Here is a 21159-nt window from a genome sequence, read left to right as displayed (position 1 = left end):
AGTCTAGAAATAAAACTAGGTATATTTTAGTAGTATCTATGGAAGTATACTTTTCTTAAGTTATTTGAGATCTAAATCTTTCCTTCCACTAAATCCTTTGCTGCCTATCTTGGAAAGAAAAATGACAAGTATTGATTATTATTAATTATGCAATCTAGATTAAAAGTTAAACAAAAAAAATGCATACAGGCAAAACTTCTTTAGTATTATTTTATATAAAGACTGTACGTAAAAATAGCTCTTTCTTCCCAAAAGCTTCAGCTCATTTTTCACACCACTACCTTTTGTTTCTGAAAATTATATCTTGAGTTATTTTAAAATGTCTAGAAAATACAACTTGTTCTGCTTTTTACTCACTGATTTTTATCCCAATTCTGTGGAGTGAACCATTAGTATTTTGAACAGAGTTTTGAGTGGAGTAACTTTTGGACTAGTTTCTTACTTCATTCTTGGAATAGTATAAAAGGGCATTGTTAGCATTTTCCAGAAAGATTTGTAAGGAGTTATTGTGTAAGGTAATTTGTAATGCTTGGGAAATGGGAATAATATTGGTTTGATCAAGACAGACTATATTTTGAAATATGGTTAATGCATAAACACTCCTTAGTCCTCACATAACACAAACCTTTACTCATCTTTTATCATCCCTCCCCAGCAACTGCAAAGCTATGTTGCAAAGTGCTGTGGTTCTCCAATTAGGTTATGCCCATAAGCTTACACTTATGAATATCGGTCCAGTATTTTGAAAATGCATGGGTTGCTAAAGTTTTGATTTTTTCCTTATTTATCTAAAAACTATGTATAATTTGAGCTCGAGTCTCCAAGATCAAAGTGATACTTAATGTAGCACGTGCAAAAAGTTGATAAAAAAACTGTATGTTTCACTTTAGAAAAATGATCAATTTATGCACAACTCAAATACAAGAGGTTGAAGGAAAACAGTGCATAGTGTTATGAAAATTCCACTTACGTGATTATAGTTGTTCTGTCCCAGCACAATGTTATATACTGAGAGGAGCAATCTTTTAAAGCGCAAGCAACATATACAATGCAGGACTATATGTATTTATTTTCATAGAAATAGAATCATAGAATCACTAGGTTGGAAAAACCTTTGAGATCATCAAGCCCAACTGTACCCGTCCACTACTAAATCATATCTCTAAGCAATTCATCTACTTGCCATTTAATACCTCCAGGGATGGTGACCCAACCACCTCCTGGGCAGCCTATTCCAGTTCTTGATAACTCTTTCAGTGAAAAAACTTTTCCTAATGTTCAATCTGAACCTCCCCTGGCGCAGCTTGAAGCCATTCCTTCTCATCCTATCACCTATCCCTTGGGAGAAGAGACCAACATCCACTCCTCCACAACCTCCTTTCAGGTGGTTGTAGAGAGCAATAGGGTCTCCCCTCAGCCTCCTCTTCTCAAGGCTAAACAACCCCAGCTCCCTCAGCTGCTCCTCGTAAGGTTTGTTTTCCAGCCCCTTCACCAGCTTTGTTGCTCTTCTCTGGACACGCTCCAGGACCCCAAGTTCTTTCTTGTAATGAGGGGCCTAAAACTGAACACAGTACTTGAGGTGCAGCCTCACCAATGCGAAATACAGGGGCAGAATCACTTCCTTGGTCCTGCTGGTCACGCTGTTTCTGATACAGACCAAGATGATATTGGCCTTCTTGGCAATCTGGGCACACAGGTGCTTTTTATATCTGATGTTTATCCAGGAAAGAAAAGATGTTTTTCCTAGTTTCCTTGGATCTGGAACATTCTCAAACACATGAAAATTCTGGATATTTCATGATCAAATACTCAGATGAGAGTAGTTTATTTATTGTCATACTATTCACTAGCAACTTGTAGTGAAGTGTAGAACAGTACTTCTTATAAAAATGTGTGCCATACAGTCTCCAAGCAGAATGAACTGGAAAAGGATTGTTTGTATAACATTGACTAGAAAAGTATTTTTGTGTTGTGATATTTGCATGAAAGTTCATGACAGCTTCATGACAATCTCATATGATGGAAATAACGTGCCATCACATAATCCATCTTGAGGGACTTGACTGCAAAGGCATATGGTGCAGTCTCAACACTCAGTAGCTGAAATGCTGCATCTTTATTTAGTGCTCTCCATATGCAAATTGTGTAAAAGTTTCAAAGAATGACAAAAGACTTGTGGCTTGACATATGAAGGTGAGCCTCTCCTGCTGTCAGACCTTTAGCCTGAACTCAGATCAGCAAACCCACATTGTTTACAGTTTCATTAATACATTTTCCAGTATTGAAACTTGTAACACTGATGAGTTTAATACAATCATCTGTGTATTTTCTCATGTGGCAGAGATTAAAAATGACCAGTCGACTATTTTCTTTCCATGTGGCCTCGCTAGACTATTCATAGAATGGTAATATCCACTGTTTGCTGCTTCACACTGATTCAGTGTTGCTCACCATTCCATGATCATTTTCTCACTGAATCTAAGCTCAAACTGAAACAAGTCTTCTAACACTCTCTGTACTACTGCAGTCAAATGATATTGACACTTTTCATAAAAAATATCTTCATTTTTATCTGCAGTTGTATTTAAGTGAATGGACCTGCCACTATAAGGGTTTGTAGCATTAATCCACAGAACAAAATGTAAAATATAGCGTGCATATCTAGGTTCTAGGCTTTATTCATCACCTGTCTTAATACAGTGACTAGAAACCCAAGACCAAGACACTGTTTCAGTATGTAGTGGCTATCTCCTTTCAAATTTAACCCACTATGTCTTTGTTGCCCTTATGATCTGGTCAGAAATAAGCATACTATATCCTATAGTTAAATAAAATGGTGACACATTCCTCTTTTAATCTTGCAATACCATCTCATGATTTATCGTTTCTTCCTTTATGTATTCCACTCATCTTTCTTTAGTAAATTTGTTTAAAAACAAAAAAGAAAGGTATCATTATTTAAATTACCACTGATAATTCATTAAGACAGCAGCTGTTACTAACTCATTTTTCCAACATATTCACATCTGTACAGTCAACTGAAATTTGTTGCATAGATGATTTTAAATACACTTGTTGTTCATAAGTATATTTTTATTTCTTTTACTCTCTGCCACAGTGTACTTGAAGACACAGAGTCAACTGCTATGTGACTGGCAGCTGTTCTCTTTTCTAATGAGGAACTACAGATGTCAGTTAACAGAATATACAGTATATCTTAATCTAAATTAAAAGCAAAACAGATCAAGGAAGACTAAATGAGAAGCTAGTATGAAATCTCCATTATTGCCTGCCTATTCCCTTTCAGGAGAAAGAATGACTGAGCTCCTAGTCACTTTTTAATTGAAATTGAGTTAACCTGTGTTGCTCAAAAGCAAAATATATGGGTTTCTTAACATTTCAGTGTGGTCTGCTTTAACATCACTGTGATTAGTCCTACCATAAAATCAATACAGTATTAAAAAATAAGAAAGTACAGTAAATTGGACACCTTTGCTGTTAAGCTCAAGTAATGCTTTACTGGAAAAGAAATGGTTTGATGATGTTAATCTACTGATACTCAGGTATTTGTTGTTTGTCACAGTTGTAGGAGTTATCCGCTGATTGTCAAAATTTACACTAAGCTGTTAACTCTAAATAAAAAACAAGCACCATAGTGTAAAATGTTATTTAAGTTTCGCTTGCGATTTAGTACACTTAATATTTTTTTGTTAAAATAAAAGCAAGAATAGGCAGCAGACAGACGCATACACAGTACATTTGACAATGCGGACACAATACAAACTCTGGATGTTTTTTATTCAATGCACGAATCTGTATTCAAAAATTTATCTTTCCCTAAACATGAGGATGTAGTTCTTTTCTTAGCATTTTTAAAAAACCTCAAAAACAATCTTTTCATCCATGTTCCATATTCCTACTGTGAGACACAATGACTGTTTATTTCCATTGTACAAACTATTCTTAGTTAAAATATTTTAAGTGAAATGTTGGTAGATTTAATTAGAGCTATTTATTTATTTATTTTAAATCCACTAGATTGTAATGATCTCTTGTCTGCCTTAAAGGGAGACATGGGAAAAAACCCACAGGGATTAGGAAACTATTAGTCACATGGGCAGAAAATTGCAAAATAAGATTCAGTATGAAAATGTAAAAGAAAGAAGACAGTTTAAAAAAAGAAAATTATGTAGGAATAAAAATACTGGAAAACATATAATACCAGAAGAGATCTGATAACAAGTGCACAGTCATTTTAGGTGTGGATTTGAAGCGATTTATACCATGAAAAAAAAGAACATTGTAATTTGCAGCTGAATGCACAAAATCTTCACATGATAAAACTGGCATTTTTGTGCAGTAAAATGACTGGACTGAGAATAACAAAACATCACTTTGTGTATCGCTGTATGTTCTATAGACATGGCTTAAAAATACTGAATTTGTATAAATAAATTAGCTAGTCACTGGGGTTGGCTGATATGCATATCATGCTAACATTATGTAGACTTTCATTGCCTAAATATTTAATCACTCCCACCCCCCAAAAAAAGGATAAGTAAATTGCAGGCCAGAGTAGAATCAGAATAAATACAGTCAACATTTTTAATTGCTGTCACTTAAAAGAGCAAATTATAATTGATGAGGACTCCATAATAACACATTAAAATTTGGGGAATTTTACTTCCAAGTCTGCTGGTCCTATGAAATAAATATCTACTAGCATTCGGAGCATGTTATGCTCTTTTCCTGGAACGTATCTTTTTGCCTAGTTTCATTCAAAAGGAATTCAATCCTCATACTGCAATACAGCTCTGCAATAGGATGCAAAGCTCTTACAGTCATGGCAGTGGTTTAAATGCATGCTCTTACACAAAGTTTTGAGGAACTTGCTCTTTGGACTGAAAGTTTTAAGATGCACCTCTAAGCACACTGGTTTTGACAGGGCTAGGTCTGTATAAGCTAAATTCAAGCTGTGTCTAAACAGTTTCTGAAAATCATGTATTGTTCTACATACAAGGAGAAGAGAGGCCTTCTGAAAGCATTCACTCCAATATGAGTGAGAAAGACTTAGTTCTTAGCCAGAGGGTGTTAGAGACCTTATGTCTTCATTCCCAGACACTGACACACAAACACCACGTATAGTCTACATCTAGAACCTTTACCTCTTCCTGAAGTTTGGAATTGTTTGTAGGAGGCCAGGCCTATTTGGGCAAAAGAAATAGCAAATATAGAAAACATGGTTCCATATAAAAGGATCTTGTTTCATGTTATCTTAGTATTTTATCAAACAACTGTATGACGTGCAAACAAAAATAGCCATGGGAACAAGGATCATAATCTGAGATGTTCCCCTCCCACATGCAAGTACAGAGCTGCTCATAAATATTATTACTTTTTTGTTTCATAATAACTTTAGCATGAAGAAAGAATTTGGCAAACCCAGTGAGTTGGATTTGGATATAATTTATCTGAAGGCTGATCCAAGCCCATCTCCCACTCCAAAGCAATTTATGGCAGTCAATGAAATAAGTTTAATAACTAATGTAATCAGATCAAATTCAATGACCTAGTTTTTTCTTTACACTAGCAATATCTTGAGGACTAGTGCTTTCAATGCATATTTTTTCTGGGAAGAATCTTTTAACATCTTAATGAACAGAGGAGAAATTACGTCACTAACTCCGATAAAGACTAAATAGATATTTCATTTGTGTTTGTTATGCACAGCATATGTTCTGAATGTACATCTCAAGGTGCTGTAGAGACATTAGGAGGTGCTGAGGGATTTTGATTAGTGTATCCAACCTTAAGTACACAGTTTAAAAATAATTAATCTGTAAAACATTCCAGATTTTTCTAATCCACCTTACACCCCCAAAGGATGAGAAGAAAACGGCTGAATTGTAAAGAGGATTAGTAAATTACTCTGCTTTCTCTATCTACTAAACCACACTGGGTGGTCTGCCCCCAAAGTCTGTCTGCTAGCTATCCAGCTGGCAAGTACAAACTACTGTCTGTTAAAACTACAGCACAGCTGCATGAATGCCATGAAGGATTTTTTTTTCCTGCACATATCACATCCCCGTTGCTTAACCTACACTGAGATATGAAGGAATCTGCATTAGACAAATGAAATGCACAGAATAAGTTAATATTTCACATACATATGTCCATTTTCTAATTTTTTTTCCAAAATAAAGAAAATTCCAGTGAAATAACACAACAAATACAAAAGTCAGAAAGCTGTTTTGATGTTTATGGTTGTATTTTAGCTGTGGTTTAGAGGAACTTGTAATAATGCCTGCAAGCAAAAAGCCAAATTCCTCAACGCTTTATTTTCACTGAAGTCTAAAGGATTGCACTGAAGATTAACATGGACTGTTGTTTCCATACTTTACTAGCTTCATCCTTATGGTTTTCCCGTGCACTGAGCTCCACGTGAAACAAAAAAATTGTCGAAGAGAAATTGCAAGTCATGTACACCTATCAATTTATTGGTTTCCAGAAAACACCCAGCAGAGCTGAAAAAGTAAATAAGTGGTGCTCATCTAGAAATGCCAATGCACCTAGGGAATTTATTTATTATGTGGATTCCTTGGTAACAGTTATATAAGAAAGAGCAAGTAAACAAAATGCGTCATTTTCTTTAAACTTTTTCCTTTTATCTGTCATAAAATCACAGAATCACTAGGTTGGAAAAGACATTTGAGATAATCAGTTCCAATCAAACCTGTCCACTACTAAATCACATCACTATTCCAGGACATGAACTGAAGGCAGTCTTTCTGCTAATGTAAAGAGTTTGAAAACATTGACAATAAAGCTACAGGGAGGAAAAATAACTCACATGGCAACTTTTAGTCATATGATCTAATCTTCCTTGAGTAACTGATCGCTGGGATTTCCACCTCTAGTTGTTTTTAGGGGATGAAAGATTGGTAAACAACTGTAGGCAGCACAAGTTTTTACTTTGACTTTTACAAAGCATGAAATTTGTTAATAATGACCACTAAAGGAATGCTGATCTGACAGATACAGCAGATGGCCAGATAATGCAGTGCAGTTAATAAAGTGAAGCTCCCAGGGACCAAGATTTTGAAGGGTGCTAGAAGTGTATTTAACCTAAAAAATTTCAGAGTGCATACTGATAACTTGTTTAGTCAACTTCTGCTACTTAAACGGTTTAGTTTCAATGCCGTAACTCTGTCTTATTTAGAAAGTAATATGGAAGTGTAAAAACAGACAGTCCTTTCATTTAATGTAGAACTATATCCATTAAGATCAAGCATGTAAGTATTCCCTTTATATCAGAAAAATCTTAGTTACCAAAAATATACTCAGGTCAGCTGGTAATTTCACCAAAAATCTAGAAGATGTTCATTTAACTGAAAACAGTCATATTGCTAAATCTGATGAGAAGCTAAGCAACTGCCATGTCCTTAAGATAAGAAATCCAATGTTGAATTTGGAAATTACATTTTATATGTTACCAACAGAAAAAAAATTTCTTTTTTCATTTTACATAAGACAGTTACTGGATAATGCTTGGTGGTGAAGGTACTCCTAGGCACTGTGGGAGTGTGAATTTCAAGGCCCTGTTAAAACTAAAAAGACTTGAATCCAGTTTGCCTGTACAGCTAAATTCTTTCATCACTGATCTATGCTGGCATAAGAGAAACCCATACAAATGGCTGAGAAGATTTTAGAGCAAGCTAGAAGAACCCGGGAGGGGAAGGAGAAAGAAAATAGCTATTCTGAATATCCTTGTTCACAGTTTTTGTCTAACACCAAAGCTCAAGGGGTAGGAAGGCAGCAGAAATTTAATGGCTTTGCACATATCCATCAATAAGTGCTTGAAAGATTAGATTCAACTGCATTATTTTGAGGCTATCAATGACACTTAAATGATTTGTGAATACTTAAAGGAAGGAGATAACGAACTACATATCTTTGAGAAATTGTAGCAGTAGTGGATAAATATAACTATTTATCATAAAATAATTCTAGAAATGCCTACTAGGTTAATAGAGTAGTCTTTGAGTAAAAGATGCTGGTTCCTCCACAATTACTAATGTTCATATGAGGCATTTATTTCTTGTTCTTTCACGAGTATATTCTACTTCTTTTTATCTGTAAGAAAAAAATCTTGGCAGTTAATTTTCTTTTTTAACATAGTTATAAGAACTTATTTTGTATCTGCCACACCTAATTTCAAGTCTCTTAACTACTGACTCATCAAAAAGACGGAAAAGGAAGCGATTGAATTTTTCTAATTTGCAATTTCCTGCAACCCATTAGCCAGTATCAATGCAGTGAAGGCCGTAAAAATTGTAACTTAGTTCATTAACTGGTTGTGGGGTTTTGATAAGCTACTCTGAGTATCTGTGTTCTCTCTGATGACCAAGAATAATCTGCACTGCAGCAACCTGATGACGTGTTTCAGTGCGTAGCCTATTGACCACCTGCTGCTTAATACGCTACAGATGATACTTCAAGAATTCACAAGAAACTAGGAATAAACATGAAAGAAAAGCCTCTCATCTGAGCATCAATCTGCATTACCAAAAAAATCAGCAAGTTATTTGTCTGAAGAAGTTAAGGATGCTTTAGTTTGTAATAAAATTGTTTTTTCTCCTCCTGAGCTTCAGAATGAAACTTTTACTTGCAAATAATAAACAACTAAATTAATTACAATATTTCTGCTAAAAACATAATTTAATTTGCTGGAGAAGACCTTAATACATGGTTACAGCATAGTGAGAGGCTCTTTAGAGAAATGCACAGCAGGAGGCTAAGAGTTAATTGTTACATATTGAAACAGGGGAAGGTCTGACTGGATATAAGGGCAAACATAACTGTGAAGGTATCAAACATCAGAGCCAGCTTCCCAGAGAGGTTCTGCAATCTATCTCTGGAGATTTTCAAGATCCAGCTGAACACAACTCTACTCTGGCCTCAGTCTGATTTGGGGTTGAGCCCACTTTGAGTATGAAGCTGGATTTGACAAACTCTCTTCCAGTGTGAATTGATTTTCTAGTCAAGGGAATGACAATCAAACACTTCTGAAATATTCAAATATCATTTTGTAGATGTATAATCTACCTATATAGATATGTAATTTAGAATTTTAAAAGAAATAAGGAACAATGAATTCAATACAGGTTATCTAGCACATGTTCAAGTATTTAAATAATTTCTTGTTCTTCTACAGCCAACAAAGAGAGGCAGATTTCTCCAGAGACTAATTCAGAGATGAGACGTTTTATACAATGATATGCCTGTAAGCAAATAAATTCAAGTTCTGTGTTGTTATGAAATGTCAAGAACCACTTATCTATACTCCAGTCTTAAACCAAACCATTCAGTAAACAGTAAATCAGAAATGGCCAAGATGATTTTTATATTGCTGATGAGCAATGATAAACTAAACATCCAGTTTTACATGTAAAATGCTCAATAAAAAAGCAGAACTGTAACAAAGATATAGAATTTGAATCTTACTGAGCTGAATTTGTAGCACTAGCAAGCTTTTTCACTCAATATCTCACTATAGTTCTTGTCTTGGTCCCAAATTCTAGGAGTCTAGATGTCTTTTTCGATGGGCAGCAATTTAATGTTTGTCTGGAAATAATTATTGCATTCATTATTTTAATTCCGAGAACACTTTTATAATAGTTATATAATGATTAAGGCAAACCTTGGGTTCTCAGGTGCTTCTAATTACAAGAAAATATTATTTAAATCATTGAAATCTTATATATGACTAAACTTATGGAAAATGTCTAAATGCAAGATGGTAATATTGATTGTAAATCAAAGCCTTTCTATCATTCCTCCAACTCTCATGAGTTTCCTGGAAGATATTTTTTTTTTTTTAATATACCTGCCTCCTCTGTAAGGTTTTTATATATCACTTACTAGTATGTTATTTTTGAAGTATTTATCAGTTTTCCAGAAAAAAAAAAACCAACAAAAATCTTCCACATATGAACAATTATTTTCAAGGCAGTACTATAAGCTGCTTTTATCATATAGCCTCAAAAATTTAAAAGGATTTCATGGAGGTTCTAAGCATTGTCTTCCAAACATGACCATTTTCAAACAATCTGTTTTGTCAGTCTTTTTAAAACATGCAAATACAATTCAATTCTGTGACTTACTTGATTAACAAGTGCTTTAAAATTATGCCAGTTTACCTCTCCTTAAATAGAAAGCCCTTTTTTTGGCTTCAGTTGTTGTATTGAGAAATAAAATTGATGTTGTTACCTTTTTCTTCTCCTAATATAATATTTCAAAATTGCTCTGATAGTATGATATTTGATCACCATTTTTTAGAAAGTCCTTGGTCATACACCATAATAAATTACGTTTGTTGTAATAATGATGTTCAGGAGAGGTTTTTCATGGTGCTGTGTGGTTGGAAAAAAAAAGGTAAGAGGTTTAAGCTAAAAGATGTTCCAACTGAATAACCTCCTTCCTCATGAGGAAAGTCAGGCATGGAAATATGCTGACCAGAGGTGTAATCCAGTCTCCAGACATGTTCAAGCCCTAGCAAGTTATGCTAACATCATAGAAGGAGAGTGGACTAGGTGGCCTCCTCAGGTTCCTTCCAACCTGTCTTATCCTCTCTTTCGCATATGACTCATTGAGGTGTCATAAAAAGATTTGAGTACCCAAAGGTTTTTCTAGTCACTATAAAATTTATATGCATGACTGTCCTTACTCTTGCCCTTTGGATATTCTCTGTGGTATATTGAAGATGACAGCACACTTTCCTGGTATTTGGAGACCCCATAAGAACTGTCTCTTTTACAAGCAGCCTATTTTGATGAAACTTACAGGTGTACTGTTCATCATCACTGGAATTTCTACCCTGCAATCAGAATTAGCTGAAATCATCAGTAGAGCCAAGTTATTACAAAACAATAAACAGGCACATATAAAAACACAAGGAGGTGCAGAACAAAAAAAAAAAATCTTTGATTTGGTTCCAAATACAATCAAACTAAGAAGTAATTGAATCCTTTTCTTCAGTTAAGATCAAGTTTATTGCTAATAAACATAAGGGGAATTCATGCTGTGTTTTTTTGTGGCTTATATACAAATACACTCTTGTTTGTTTTTTTTAAAAAATGTTTTACTGATATTTATCGTGCCTTTTCCTAGCATCCATCTTAGTTATGAAGTTAGTTTTTTTTCTGGAGAATAGCATAGATCTTTTATGAACAACACATACTATTCTAGTATACTATACTCCACTCATCAAATAAATGTTAACAGAAAAGACTATCTTGAAGTTTCTTTTCCTTTCTGAGCCTGAATTCATATGTCCCTAATACTAGGTACGCAGGAAAGCATTTAAAATAGAACTTGAAAGCTGCTTCCTAGTTAAAGGCTTTTCTGTCAACTTAATATTATTTTGCTTCAAGTTAAACTGAAAAATCTCACTTTGAAGTTTTATGGCCACTACCAACTTGGTTTATAAATCTTACATTTTTATTTAAAGTGAACATTAACCTTGTGCAGCAGTAGAGTCATTTTACATGACAGGACCACATGCCAGGACCCCAAAACTCTGGAAAAAAATCTCAAAAAAACCCCTACTGGAGTTAGTTTGTTATGTCTAAAGAAGATAATTGTATATGCAGTAAGTAATCTTTTTTTTTTTTTTTTAATAGTCGAACTACCATTAAAATAACAAAAAGCTTCATAAAGTGAAGAGGTAGCCTACTTCATAATGCTATAATAATGAAGTTCCTGAACAAAGAATTACAGAAGTTGGTGTTAATACAGAAAAGTTTCTTCCTGCCAACTTTATAATAACTTGAGGACATAATGTAACATAATGCATTTTACCGACCATAACTGTAAGATAAGAGTAATCTTAAAAATAAGATTTAGTGACATTTGCAGAATGGTCTAAAGGGTTAGATAAAGACTTACAAAGTTCTACAATAGAATTCTTTCTCTTCTTATGTTATGGAATTTTAGTATAGTGTTTAACAAAGTCTGAGAACCTTGCATACAAATCAAAAGTTGTTGCCTACTCTTATTACTAATTGCATAACCTCCATATCAAAGCAGGAATGATGCTTTGATAGCATTTTGGAAAACTCTTTCCCTTATTTTATGTAGTAAAAACATTTTAATCGTTGCAGATAAAAAATGTCTATCTCCAACCTAAGGTATAGGGTACTTATATTTCCATATATGCCTCTGTTGAAGCAGAGGAATAGATGACATCGTTACATCTCTTCCAGGAAGTGATGTTTAAGCCCTCTCACTGTGCATTGTGTGAAGAAATGGATAGCAAAATTTCAACATGCTTTGGAGCAGTAAATACAGCTCAGGAGAATAAAAGTAGAAAACACTGTTGCATCTTGTCTGACATAATTGTCAGACAAAACTCTGTGAGTAAGAGAAATGAAAAGGTTGTGCATCTCAGATCACTATGCATTCAAGTAACAGAAAAATTGTTCTCTAATATGCATTTGAGAACTTTACAACTTATATATGTGTATATTCACACATGTTAAATATTTCACATAGAAGTTAAGAAAGATTAAGATACACTTAATAGAGAAGTTTAGGGGTTTACCGTAGTGATGCTTTAATGATGACGGCTTTATGCTCCAAAAGATTTGTTAGTGGGTTAGGGTTTTTTTTTGTTAGGGGTTGAGGTGGGGAAGGGGGATGTATGTGTATAGGAATAACTAAAGTCATTCTTGGAAATTATTTATGGAAACATTTCAGTTTGTAGGTTGTTCTTACACTTGCAAAGCTGCAAACAATGGAACTCAGTCTCTTGATATCAGCATACTCACTGAAGAATCTGGCACACCACCAGTGATCAGTTCTAAAATTTTGAAGAGTAAAGTTTGAAAAGAGCGAGTTGAGAGGAAGTCAAGAAAAAGACAATATATGATCAGTTACTCCATCAGTAATGTGAGCTAATATGCAAGGAAATTCAAGCATTCAGTCTAAAATCTCATTTTCCTTTCCATAGCCAAAGTAAACATATTTGCTGAAGAAGCAGTTAGGTAGATAAATAAGACATTTATGTCTTGTTCTGAAAAAAAAAAAAAACAAAACCCAGAAGCATATTCTGTATACCTCATGTGCTAGATAAGTTTTCCAAAAGAGTTAATCCTTGTAAAAGTGACTGGTTTTTTGATGCCAAGGTCAGTGAAGCTTTGAACAATCTGCTGAGTAAGTATGGCTGACATAAATTAGAGGTGCCTGAAGCCAAACTGAAGTAATTTTTTCTAGGGTAAAAATCAGAAAAAAAACCAAACCAAAACAAAACAAAAAGCAAACGCATTCTCATCTCTGTCTTCATATCTGGCAAGTTTTGTAAAGTTGTTGCAGCAGACGATACACTGGTACAAGCACGTTTGTGTGATAAGAGAAATGCCTAGCTCTACTTATTCAAAATCTTAAGGAAAATAAGAAAAATAAAAGCCAACAACCTACAAACACCATGCAGCTATTTAACTTGTTTATGAACCAATAGTTCAGAAAATCACATTAATAACATAGATATCTTCAACGGTAAATAATAAATAATTTCAGTAAATGGAAGCAAAAGCATAGCGAAAAAAACCAAAAAGTCCATCTTTACTTTATGTTTCTCTTCAAAAGAAGATAGAACTTGTCTATGTTACCTGATTATATGAAATCTCTAATGACTTCTAGTCAAACAACATAAGCTTAGTCACAATCTGGCATGATATTCTGGGCTTGGAAGTCTTAGTTTTGACTGACTAGACTTAGGCATGAAGCCAGCAGAAGTAGTGAATCACCCTGCATCTCATCAGTCTGATGTTGTTACATCAGAAGCTGGGGGAAGAAAGAAATTATTTGTTTTCAGCACCCTAAAATGCACAGAAATAAACTGAAATCTCCATTGTTAGCACAGTCATATTTTGATTAACCTTTAAGTTGTTGTAGCGGTATATATTAAACAAATGATTGCATATGTTAAATGTAGCTGTATATGTTAAATAAGATGATGCTTCAGTGAAGTTTCTCTCATCTGGAAAAAAGAGAAATTCTAGACATAGAAAAAGTTAGCATTGATTTCTGTTTTTTTCCATGAAAATCCTGCTACACTAACAGAACTACAGTGGAACTTATTCAAATAATTGTTGAATAAATCAACCAACAGTGAATATCTGAAACAACAAAGTAATTCAGAGAGAACACGTACATATGGCTGGGCTATTGTTTCATGTAATTAAAACAGTAACTGCCTTAAAGGAGTGCTGGACATAGCTAGCAGTACAGCAAAAAAACCCCAAACTAGTCATATTACTGACATGAATATAAGCTTTTCAAACTCATTTTGCTGCAAACTTTATCTTTATTCATATGGTTCACCCATATTACTTCTTCCTGTAATGCAACCAAAAGTCAAAATTAAAATGATTACCAAAGAGAAAGCTTTCTGCAATTGCATATCGAAATCTTAATTTCTTTTTTTCACAAAGACTTCAGTTTGAATCTGAGAGTATCTGAGTAAACTGCAAACGCATCTAAATGACTAGAACCTTGTGTGTGCTGTGAAGAGACCTGAACAGTTCAAGATACAGGTGAAACAGAAGTAACTTAATAGTCTGACTCTAAAAATACATACAAGAACTTTGTACCTGAATAAACACCATCTATGTTTCAGTCCATCAGTAGCTGTTTTGCAATTTTCAGAATTAGAATCATAGAATCATAGAATTATAGAATCATAGAATCATAGAATAGTTACGGTTGGAAGGATCCTTATAGATCTTCTAGTTCCAACCCCCTGACATGGGCAGGGACATCCCACTAAATCAAGCTGCCCAAGGCCCCATCCAACCTTGCCTTGAACACCTCCAGGGATGGGGCAGCCACAACTTCCCTGGGCAACCTGGGCCAGTGCCTCACTACTCTCCTGGTGAAGAAATTCTTCCTAACGTGCAGTCTAAATCTACCCCTCTCCAGTTTATACCCATTCCCTCTGGTCCTATCACCATAAGCCTTTATGAATAGCCCCTCTCCAGCTTTCCTGTAGACCCCCTTCAGGTACTGGAAGGTCGCTATAAGATCTCCTCTGATCCTCCTCTTCTCCAGGCTGAACAAGCCCAACTCTCTCAGCCTGTCCTCGTAAGGAAGATTCCCCAGCCCTCCAATCATCTTTGCAGCCCTCCTCTAGACTCATATCCTTCTTACATTGAGGACTCCAGAACTGGACACAGTATTCCAGATGCGGTCTCACAAGAGAGGAATAAAGGATCAGAATCACTTCCCTCGACCTGCTGGCCATGCTTCTTTTGATGCAGCCCAGGATACGGTTGGCCTTCTGGTCTGCAAGTGTACATTGCCGGCTCATGTTGAGCTTCTCATCGACCAGCACCCCCAAGTCCTTCTCTGCACATCATCCCCTATGGTGTACTGAAATTAGGGATCGCCCCGACCCAGGTGCAGGACCTTGTACTTAGCCTTGTTGAACCTCATGAGGTTCTTAGAAGCCCACTTCTCCAATCTGTCCAGGTCCCTCTGGATGACATCCCGTCCTCCCAGTGTGGCACCTGCACCACTCAGCTTGGTGTCATCTGCAAACTTGCTGAGGGTGCACTCAATCTCACTGTCAATATGATTGATAAGGATATTAAACAGCACCAGTCCCAGTACGGACCCTTGAAGTCACAGATCTCCATCTAGACTTTGAGCCATTGACCATTACTCTTTGAATACGACTATCCAACCAGTCTCTTATCCACTGTACCGTCCACCCATCAAATCTATATCTCTGCAATTTAGAGAGAAGGATGTTGTGGGGGACCGTGTCAAAGGCTTCACAGAACTCTAGATAGATCACATCCATTGGTTTACCCGTGTCCACTGCTGCGGTTACCCATCATGGAAAGCCACTAGATTGGTTATACAGGACTTGCCTCTGGGGAAGCCATGCTGGCTGCCATCAATCACCTCTTTGTCCTCTATGTGCTTTAGTATAGCTTCTAGGAGGATCTGCTCCATGATCTTCCCAGGCACAGATGTGAGGCTGACAGGTTGGTAGTTCTCAGGGTTGTCTTTTCTACCCTTTTTAAAAATAGGAACAACGTTACCCTTCTTCCAGTCACCAGGGACTTCTGACTGCCATAACTTTTTAAATATCATGGAGAGTGGCTTTGGCAACCGCATCTGCCAATTCCCTCAGGATTCTGGGATGCATCTCATCAGGTCCCATAGACTTATATATGTTCAGGTTCCTCAGGTGGTCATAAACCTGTTCCTCCTCTGCTGTGGGAGGAGGTTTACACCCCTGGTCACCTTCTTGCTGTCCCATAACCCAGGAGTAGCGATGAAAGCAGATGTCGGTGAAGACTGAGGCAAAAAAGTTGTTAAATACCTCAGCCTTCTCCTCATCTGTTGATATGTGATTCCTGTTTCCAACCATCAGTGGGGGTATGTTCTCTTTGACCTTCCTCTTTTGATTGACGTACCTGTAAAAGACCTTCCTGTTAGTCTTCCCTTCCCTTGCCAAGTTCAGCTCCAGCTGCGTCTTGGCCTTCCTGACTTCATCCCTACACAACCAGGTAACGTCTCTATACACGTCGCAGGTTTCCTGTCCCTGCTTGCACTGCCTGTGCAGTTCCCTCTTCTTTTTTTGTTTAACCAGCAGGTCTCAACTCAGTCATGCTGATCTCTTCACTTTCTTGCCTGATTTTCTACATACAGAGACTGAGCACTCTTGTGCTTTATGGAAAGCTTCCTTAAATATTTTCCAGCTCTGCTGCACCCCCTTGTCTTGGAGTACCATGTCCCAAGGGTCAGTACTCCTACTGAGTAATTCCTTGAAGAGCTGAAAGTGTGATTTCCTGAAATTTAATGTTCTGACTATACTCCTCCCCTGTCCCATATCCCTGTGGACATTGATCTCCACCAGTGCATGATCACTGCAGCCCAGGCTGCCTCCAATCCTAACATCACCGATGAGTTCACTTGTATTGGTAACCATAAGGTCCAGTGTTGCATCTCCTTGAGTGGGGGTCTCTATCAGTTGGATTCCTGGCTGTCAGACTTTAAAATCTCCAAACAGATCCACGTCCTGCACTAAATGTAAAGCTGATGATCAAAAATTCATCACAACGCAGAAATATAGCAAGCATGCAAGTATAGAAACTTGTATGAAAACAGTGAAATATATTCTGGCAGTTTTAGATCAAACTGAAGACAAATTCATGCTTGTGAGTAATTTCTGCAAGTAGAAAACAAGCTGTTAATATGGAATAATGTTGAAACATCATACCTGTTTCAAACTTGATAGCAATACCATTTTTTTTTTGTTAATTATAGTCTTCATAGATGAACATAAGGAAAAACTAAAAGGGATACGTAGTTTTCTATCTATTAAGTCTTCAAAATTAAGTGTAGATAACTAATTTGTATTCCAGGGTGAGGAGCAGCTGCCCTTGAATGAAACTGGAAGCTTTCTCTGTACTCTTCTGGTCATATAACTTACTACTGGAGATTCTAAAATCTGCAGTACCTTTTGCTGCCATCTGTCCTACCAGTTGATCACTCCATTCTTTAAATATCATAAGCACTAGTGGAGTTTTGCTGTCATGGGCAATTTCATGTAAGCATTTTGCTTTATTTATATGATAAAATTAATTATATTTTTTGTCTTTTAAGTTACGTCATGAACATTTTGCCATGGAAATATTATTCCACAAAATTATAAAAAACATTAAAAGTGCAATTTGATTTGGCTTTTTAGCCAGGATGAATTTAAATCCTTGATTTTCAAACTTTGATAGTTGACTCTTCAATTTAAACAACATACTTGCACGTATTTCAGAGCATTACTTTATATATGTATATAAATACATACACTGGGTACTATTTAAAAAGTCGGTATATACTAGGATTCATTTCCTTAACCTACTTCTGATATCAAAATGGTATGACTTTTGGTAAAAGTTGTCATATAAAAGCAGACCATTATATCTGCTGTTTGATATGAATAGAAAGATTTTAAACATCAAGAGTGACTGGAAGTTTTCTCTACCATTCTTTAGGTGGATTAAGTCTTTGCAGCCAATTTCATGTTTAAAATCGTCTTTTTCTACTCAGAGCGTAACTGACTAAAAATGCTCAAATATGCTGTTTGAAAGGAAAAATAAATCTTTTAAATATGTAAAATCACCTATAGTGCTCTTATGAGACACATGAAGATGAGCTAAAACTGATAAAGTAAAAAGTAGATTAAAACTAGATCATGTCATAGAACTGGATTACACTTCTTTCTTTGAAGTAAGAGGTACTCTTTGCTTTACAGATGTATGCTCCATGAAGCTGTGAAAATTAAATTACTTTCAATTACAGATGTAATCAAATGACAATTTTAAATAAATATTATGTGATACTATTAGAAATAAGTCTGTACATTATCTGCTTCATTGGAATGTAATCTTAGAAAGTATAGAATTTATGAGCAGTACTTCTGTATACCACAGAATTAAAATATTCACCCAATTATTTTATGTGTTTTTTATACAAGAAAAGTCCTATGCCCTTAAAAGTGCTTGTATTTTGTCATTCTTGGTGTGCTAGAAAGGGATTTAGTACGTATTTTGATGACTTGTGAAGCACGTTCTAAAGTATGTTCTTAAGATAGAAAAAAATCTAAGTCCTTCTGATGTTTATATTTTATGAACATCCTCAGCTCTGGAACCTACTTACTTCTAAAATAATAATAATAATTTCATAATTCTCACATGGATTTTTCCAAATCTTTCCAGATCCTTGTGAAATCCTGCATATTACAATTATATAAGCTTCTGAGTGTGCAGTTCAGAAAGCAGGATTTCCACTACCTATACAAGAATCCTATCTACAAGAATTACATTTCCTTTATGTATTTCTTCTGAATTAATGACTTTGGCATTCCTCCCTGCATTATGCCACACCTTCAGGTGCAGAAATACACTTCAAGTCTACTGCCTCCCCTGAAAGAAGAAATGGAGCTTGAAGAATCTTCACATAGAATTTCTGTGATCATAGTTATACAAATGTTATATATATACACAAAGTTATATATAGTTATATAGAATGTGGTTATAGTTATACAAAAAATAATATTTGGTCTTGGCTAACATTCTTCCTATTGATTCCAAATACTTTCTTTTCAAGAAAAAAAAACAACCAAACAAAACCAAAATAACGAAAAATGTACTTACTATAAAGACAAAACTCAGTGCTCTTTATCCTACATGAAAAGGAACTTTGCCATAACCTCTACCTTACTAGTGTAAGCTTAAAAAAATTAAGACTCTGCAGGTGTGTCTAGTTTTCTACTGGCTAGTTCTGCAGAACTCACTTCGCACATTAAATATGCCATTACTGCTTGTCACATTTTTCAGTAAGAGAGGAAACACAAAGGTGTAAACCAACAATATTATTATCCTAGTAGAAGATGTTAGAACCCTACAGAGAGTTTCAGGTTAATTACTGTTGACTCACTGCGACAGCTGTAACTCAGTACACTCAACATTGAACGTAAAGGAATAATAGAAATAGTTTTCTCGTAGGAGCCCCAGTGGTCTGGGGATTGGTACTGAGAGAATGAGTTGCACAAGCTAGTACCAAAACCAAGAGAAGAGGCTTTGGCTAAAGGTCTTGCCTGACAATATTTGGCTCTACTTTGTTTTGCGTCTTGTCAAAGCCAAGAAGAGTGATAATGAGCATAGCTTTTGTTCAAGGAGAAGAAAGAGCCCTGATTTTCTGAAAGCAACAACAACGAGTATGTGAAAGTATGTAACCATAAGCGAACAACAGAGAGGAATGCTGGCTTTATTGCAACATAGATTTTGGCTCAGTTCAGCCTGTTGTTGATTCTGTGGTCAGACAAAGGTTCTACCTGAAAAGCAACACATCTCAAACGCATTTATTGGCAGAAGCCAACTGTGATTAGTATGTCCCATTAAAGTCATGTGCTTTTCTAAGTTAATAAGCATGCTTAGTTCTGCTAACAATCTCTGTTAAATTGCTTGATTTTAGAAACTGGCAACTAAACCACTACAGTTTACATTAAACCATTAGTAGAGCATTCACTTAGGCAAGTATTATTCTCAGCAACTAGTTGTTGATGGCTGTTGTCTCACAGTCCAGATAAAAACTTTTATTTCTGACTTTTTTAATCTACTTGACACAAACCTTTTTTCTACCAGGTACATGCTTTGTATATATATATATATATATATATATATATATATATATGCGCATACACACACATTTGCATGTTACATCTGTGTTGTGGAAAACTTGTTAAAAGATGACATATACAAGTCTACAACATTCTGAACCATTTTCCAAGTCTGGATTTTAGTATTGTCTGCAAATAAAATTAGAAAAAAACATAAAAGAAAAAAGTGTGAAAGCTCAGTCTCACATGTCACAAACATAGGAAAAGAAAAAAACATTGGAGCTTTGGCTTGGAGATCACTGATCCAGGCTGGTTGAAATCTTAAATTGTAAAACATTTTTTACTTTGAAATTTGGATTATCTCATAGCCCTGAGACAGAAAAGCCTAAAGGCATAATTGCAAAAAGGAATGAACTGACCGCACAGCTTTTTCATCTTTAAACTCATAGTTACTGTCTGTCTCACTACAGAGGAGTAGGAATTGGCTTTCCTTCTATGGCAGTGGTTTTAAGTTGGAGCTCAACAGATTTTTAACATGAAGTACATGACAAAGTTATCTGTGACAGGATGGGACTGCTGAGTGGGAGGCCTCTTAAAGTACTTACACTCTATTTTATGAAGAAAATAAATCTCAAATATAATATTTTTTTAAAAGGGTGTTTTTATCAAAAGCATTTTTGTTGTAATTTTCTTCTGTAAAGCTACGCAACATGAAATAAATGCTTCCTATATCTTTTAAGAATGTTTTTATTGCAATATGATTTGACTTGTGGATTGTATTGGAAATAAAACCTAGTCATGTTAGAGTAACCTGCATTGTTTGACCAGAAATTTACGAAAGCCTGAGATTTATTAGACATCCCTAGCAAATACAGCTGGAAAACATATTACAAAAAAACCCAAAAAACCCCTAGACAATTAGTTTAACAGGTAGAACTGGTTTCCTTTGCTCTTATTTTTTCTCTACACAC

General features: G+C 35.5%; 1 protein-coding gene across 5 annotated transcripts in view; it reads right to left on the bottom strand.

Moving 5' to 3' along the window:
* The window catches only part of PCDH7 (protocadherin 7), a 278809-nt gene that overhangs the window by 107223 nt on the left and 150427 nt on the right, over positions 1 to 21159 (bottom strand). The window contains exon 3 of one of the 5 annotated variants that reach the window (XM_054064268.1): positions 5166 to 5204. The exons of the other annotated variants lie outside the window; for them this stretch is intronic. Within the exon in view, the coding sequence (XP_053920243.1) occupies positions 5166 to 5204 (39 nt within the window). The remainder of the gene's footprint in view (positions 1 to 5165; positions 5205 to 21159) is intronic. 5 annotated transcript variants of the gene reach the window in all.

This window comes from Cuculus canorus, chromosome 4, assembly GCF_017976375.1.
Source record: "Cuculus canorus isolate bCucCan1 chromosome 4, bCucCan1.pri, whole genome shotgun sequence".
Classification (NCBI taxonomy): Eukaryota; Metazoa; Chordata; class Aves; order Cuculiformes; family Cuculidae; genus Cuculus; species Cuculus canorus.
The sequence above is the reverse complement of the archived record's forward strand: the minus strand, read 5'-3'. Positions and strand labels throughout refer to the sequence as shown.